The sequence below is a fragment of the Populus euphratica genome, unplaced genomic scaffold (genome assembly GCF_000495115.2).
Source record: "Populus euphratica unplaced genomic scaffold, PopEup_1.0 scaffold10.1, whole genome shotgun sequence".
NCBI classification, from domain to species: Eukaryota; Viridiplantae; Streptophyta; class Magnoliopsida; order Malpighiales; family Salicaceae; genus Populus; species Populus euphratica.
The window spans coordinates 1,312,289-1,317,684 of NW_011499856.1; the positions used below are offsets into that span (position 1 = coordinate 1,312,289).

Sequence of the window (5,396 nt, forward strand, 5' to 3'; positions counted from 1 at the left end):
ATTCCTGCTCTTGTCTTTCAGGTGACCCATCCTGAGGATATTTCTCGTAGGTATACAGCAGACACAACATATTTCAAACGCTGGTTCTATGCTGATTACGGGTTTACTCTAGCTACTCTTTGGTCTCCGTTCTTGGTTAAGTCCCGTGATGCAGACCCCAATGGTCATTCCCTCAACAGCCTGATGAGCCTTTACTTAGACCAAGCTGATGAGGCATGGGCTAGTCAGATTGAAAGTTTCGACTATGTGATCATCTCAGCTGGACAATGGTTCTTCCGTCCTCTTATATACTACATCAATGGTCAGATTGTTGGTTGTCATAACTGCTACATGGAAAACATTACTGCTGTCACAAAGTATTATGGCTACAGAATGGCATTTCGAACTGCGTTTGAGACCCTTCGAAGCCTAAAGAACTACAAGGGCATTACATTTTTAAGGACATTTTCTCCTTCACACTTCGAAAATGGAGCGTGGAATGAAGGAGGGAATTGTATTAGGACAACGCCCTTTACAAGCGAGGAAATGAAGTTCGATGGGTATAACTTGGAATTCTACCTCACACAAGTTGAAGAGCTAAGGAAAGCACAGAAAGAAGGGAGGAAGGGGGGTTTAAAATTTGAGCTGCTAGCAACTACAGAAGCAATGCTGCTGAGGCCAGATGGGCACCCAAACTATTATGGTCGCTCACCTCATAGCAATGTGACTGTAGCTGACTGCGTTCACTGGTGCTTGCCTGGCCCCATTGACACTTGGAATGAGTTTTTGCTTTATATGATAAGGAAGGAAGCGTGGAGATCTTTTTATGAGAAGCTACAGAAAACTATTTCATGAAGAAATGAATATATTCGTATATCTTCAACACGTTTTATCAACACTATTCGTTATTCTTTGTAATCTTTGTTCTGTAATGGGTTATCGTTTACAAGTAAATGAAGTGTTTACGAACATATGAAACAAGAACATGGAAAAGGTTTCATGTTCCCCTCACATTACACATACCGACAGTCGAATCAACATACCAATGGGATCAAATCCACTACTTCTAGCTGTTATCAAAGAAGCACCGAAGCTTTCAAATTATTGCATTTTGAGAAGCCATGGACAAACATATGTATCAAATAAATTGAACAGCCCAGTCATCATCACCTATGGTGTTTGGTATTGAACTAAATAGAGTGCAAAAGGGGTGCTCATTTTGCAAGATCTTTATTTCTTGGTCCGGACCCCGTTAATCCTCCTTTTCATGTTACTATCCACTGTGTATTTTACTGATTATGTCACCAGTTACAGATGATGACGAATGTATTGGAATTGGATGATGCTAAGTTCATGAAGTTCTCCTCCAACTAAATTTTACATTTCTTAGGTCAAATCTCTATTTGAGAACATCAAAAACTCTACGAATCACAGCTATAATGTTCTTTCCTCCCTATAATGTCATTGCTTTATCGTTCTTTTTTTCCTATTTTCCACCCACTAATCATTAATTTTTCGTCCATGTACAAGTCTGCGGCAACCTATCATAAAATTGGGAAGTGGTAAACAGCTTCCTTGGATATATATATATATATTATATATAAGAGAGAGAGAGAGAGAGAGAGAGAGAGGGAGGGAGGGGGAGAGTTAGTCCAGGCAGCCAACTGCATTACAAAAGAGGAACAAGTCACTTCTTTACAAAATAATGATTTACACACCGGAAATATCTCACATTCAAATATGGAGAGGAGAATTTTCTTGATGCTACTCAAAATGAAAGCTTGATGAAAACCACAATGTGCAAGAATAAAATGTAGATAACAAAAGCCGACCTCAGGAACATGAGTCTCTGTTGGTGCTCAGTTCGGCCCACCAGTGGAATATGGTAGCTTGTCGACAATATAGTCTGCAAAAGCAGACCCCTTGTCCGAGGTGCTTCTTCCAAACCGATTCCTGGCAGTATTGCCCTCTACATTGCTACTCTCAATCCTCCTCCACAACCCATTCAACCTTTCTAGCTCCATCTCTTCCAAATGAATTTCACTGACCAGGCCCTCTGCTTGTGCCTACAAACAAGACACCATTTTGAAAAGTTGGTGTTTATTCCATGAGGTATCTACTCCACATTGATACAGAAGTCATAAGTAGTAGCCAAATTGTAATAAATTGTAAAATCTACCTGTTTAGCTGCTAGTTGCTCGATTAGGCTATGAAGCTGTTTATCCAATAACTTCTCTCTCTGAGCTGTGGCAAAATTACTTTCAAGTCAAATTTCCCCTGTGCAAGTTACTCCTTCAAGAGTGATAATTTTTCTACTAAATACCAATTGCATAGGTTATCTTGTCACTGATTACAAAAGGAATATGTTTAATCACTGAACATCAACAAAACACTGTGAAAGAGTTATTGAAAGAAACAACATTTAGCAATCAGATCAAGAGATCACCATGGAACATCCACTGTACACAACAAATCTAATCCCCACCTAAAGGTTGTAATCCTCCCTGAAGCCTAACATAAGACACTTTCCCAAATGTTACAATCCTATTCCAGGGAAAGCCTAGCCCAATGTTATTAAAATCACTTTTTTTACTTGGATCATTAGAGGTACTGAAAATCGTAATCGTATTGTAAGATCAGATTGTAAAATCATAAGATTTTATGGACTCAAAAAAAAAACAAACAAAATTAATAAAATACCTATGCTCAAGTGATAATATTAGTAACTAATCATTTCTCTAACAACAATTGTAACCAATTAATTTTACTGTTAATGGTAGATATGTAATTTAATCATACTTGTGTCCATGGAACAATACCATGCTCATGCAAAACAAGGCTTGGCCACACCGAACAAAAGAAAAATGTCGTTCCACGGAGACAAACATACTTGGGTATATCAAGTCATTCTATGGTATAAGGTTTCATCGAAATGGAATCAGATTAGGTACACTCATGACACCAAGGTCATATCAAATCATGTGACTCAGGCCTCTAAACCATTGACTTATGGAAGTCCAAAATAGCCCAAATTTCTTATTTACCCAAAATTCCAAAATCATAAAATCAGAAAGTAAAATTGAGATTTTATTGATTCAACAACCTATTTTACTAAGATCTTAACCAATTATGATAGTTAGTGTTTAGAATCATTAACGCTATTTTAATTTTAAGATTTCAAAAACTTTTTTAATAACCATGGCCTAGTCTTTGCAAACGCTGATCTCTTGGAAACCAAACTCAAGTTTGTCCCTTCGACAAACTTCGAGAAAGCAAGGAAAGAAATGTAAACTAAAGTCTGATCTCAGCTCCCTCTCTTTTTCTTTCACACACACACACAAAATGATGAAAGAATATCAAACTTCAAGAAGATTTCTGATATTTCAAACCTGGACCAGGCTGCTTCAGTGCATTCTCTTGAACTTGTATCCACCTTTTATCTAAATCTTGAACAATTTCTTCCAATGAACTCTGAAGAGAATTAAGGAAGATTTTCAAGAACTTATAACAAAAGGAGCTGAGTTGAGAAAGAAAGCTTGTATGAAGTAGACAAATGCAAATCTACCAATTCTTTTTTCTTGTTATCCAACTTCTCTGATATATCAGACTTTGCAGCTTCTGCATCTGATCCAGCTTCAACTGTTGTTTCAGATGCATTAACTGATTCACCAGAGTTTCCGTGTTGTCCAGCATCCATTGCAGTTTCTGCATTTTCTAGCTCCTCTATCAAAGCTTGTTCAATCTCATTCATTTCCTAACATTTCATTACATAAAAGCAAACATTAAATTACAGAAGAAAAAAAAAGGAAGTGAAAGCCGAACAAAGTCTATTTATTGAAGCAGAAAAAAATAAAGAATGCCAGGACACCAGGAGATGTATGTTTATGACTAATGACTGAAGCGATCGTAGAAAAATTGCACATAACTCATCAGAGAAGTATATAGATTGGCAGGCAAGTCTGACCTGTAACTTCCTAAGAAGTAAATCTGCTTCCTGAATTCTCTCATGTATGTTGTTCTCACAATTTAATATAGCCTTTTCATACTTGGCATTTTCTTCCTGAAGGGTCACCTCTCTCAATTGGGCCTGTAATAAAATTGGATCCAAAATACTTGAAGATCAGAAGGCAATAATCATTTAATGTTATTATATAGAAATTAAATCAGCCTTTTGACCAGAACTCATCCAGGTTCCCAGTAATACATATCACTGGCTCACCATCACAAATTAACATTACACTAAGAAAGAAAATTTCTTTTTGAAAATGTGCTGATTCATTTACATTATTAGATTGGTCTTGTCAAGTAGAAATTATAGAAGGAAAAAATAGAATTCACAGAAGTAGCCAACCTCTCTGAGTTTACAGATATTCAGCAAAAGATAATGCTTAAGTTAACCAAATATTTTTACATTTAACCATTTGGAAAATAATGTTGTGCAATAAAAAGGCATACCAGTTATGGCCCCACTAGATTAGAGCACATAGAAGGAAAGTTTGAAAACTATCCTACTAATGTCCTTCATTGCATGAATGAATGCACACTTATGGTGACAATCTGAGACTTTTATAATTGCATCATGCAATGGACATCAAAATTCCCATCTAATAGGGTCAACTTATGGCTTACGGAAAAGAAAAGCTTTCTTTATGCTGTCAACCCAGGTTCCACCAGAGCTTGGTCCTCCAGTGTACCAGGAAGAAAGGAAAAGGAAAGTATAAAATAAAAAAATAACCAAAATCCATAGTAACTGAATTTCAGTTTTTATTTCAATAGTTTCTCACTTGGAAAGGATATGAATTCAATGATCATCCCATTTCACATGTTGTCCTCTACTGATGTGAAGGTTGCATGCCACATATATTATCAGAATGTAATGTCTTGCCACTAACATCTCCTAATAGCACTTTTTTAAAACAAAAGAACTAAACTCTATTCACATCTTTAGAGAGATACTTCTAATTGAGCTTTGCCTAGATAGATTCATAAAATGCCAAGAGTCAGGTGAGTATATGGCTTTCTATTGCAAGAGATTTAGAACACAACTTGAGCTTTTGATTCACCTAGTAGTAGAACTTTGCATGTCCAAATTATCTATAGTAATCTGTGCACGCTGCATATTCACATTTTACTCCAGAAGACACCTAGCAGTTGGAAACTCCCTCTCAAACACAAACACAGTCACTACTCACTACATGATAGATTAGACCTGCACCATCACCTTCACCCCAACCCACAAAAATTTACATGCCCTGCAGATCATGCTCTTTCTTTGAGCATGTAGATTAATTCCACCACCAACTTCCCTGATCCCAAGCAATTCCTCATATGGAGCTCAATCACTCTTAAGATTGAAAAAAGAGTAGGTTCGGGAAGTGAACCAATGTATCCCTACATAGACCACCCCCCCCCCCCCA

The 5,396-nt window shown here is 37.0% G+C and overlaps 2 protein-coding genes across 2 annotated transcripts in view; one reads left to right on the forward strand and one right to left on the reverse strand.

The window, feature by feature from the left end:
- The window catches only part of LOC105123329 (protein trichome birefringence-like 19), a 2,060-nt gene extending 848 nt beyond the window's left edge, over positions 1-1,212 (forward strand). Inside the window, exon 2 of the mRNA XM_011022876.1 lies at positions 22-1,212. Within this exon, the coding sequence (XP_011021178.1) occupies positions 22-834 (813 nt within the window). The 3' untranslated portion in view covers positions 835-1,212. The remainder of the gene's footprint in view (positions 1-21) is intronic.
- A 414-nt stretch (positions 1,213-1,626) lies between these two features.
- LOC105123328 (uncharacterized) overlaps positions 1,627-5,396 on the reverse strand; it is a 4,713-nt gene continuing 943 nt past the window's right edge. The window contains exons 2-6 of the mRNA XM_011022875.1: positions 3,944-4,066; positions 3,545-3,733; positions 3,369-3,450; positions 2,159-2,223; positions 1,627-2,045 (exon numbers count right to left, since the gene is read on the reverse strand). Of these exons, the coding sequence (XP_011021177.1) occupies positions 1,839-2,045; positions 2,159-2,223; positions 3,369-3,450; positions 3,545-3,733; positions 3,944-4,066 (666 nt within the window). The 3' untranslated portion in view covers positions 1,627-1,838. The remainder of the gene's footprint in view (positions 2,046-2,158; positions 2,224-3,368; positions 3,451-3,544; positions 3,734-3,943; positions 4,067-5,396) is intronic.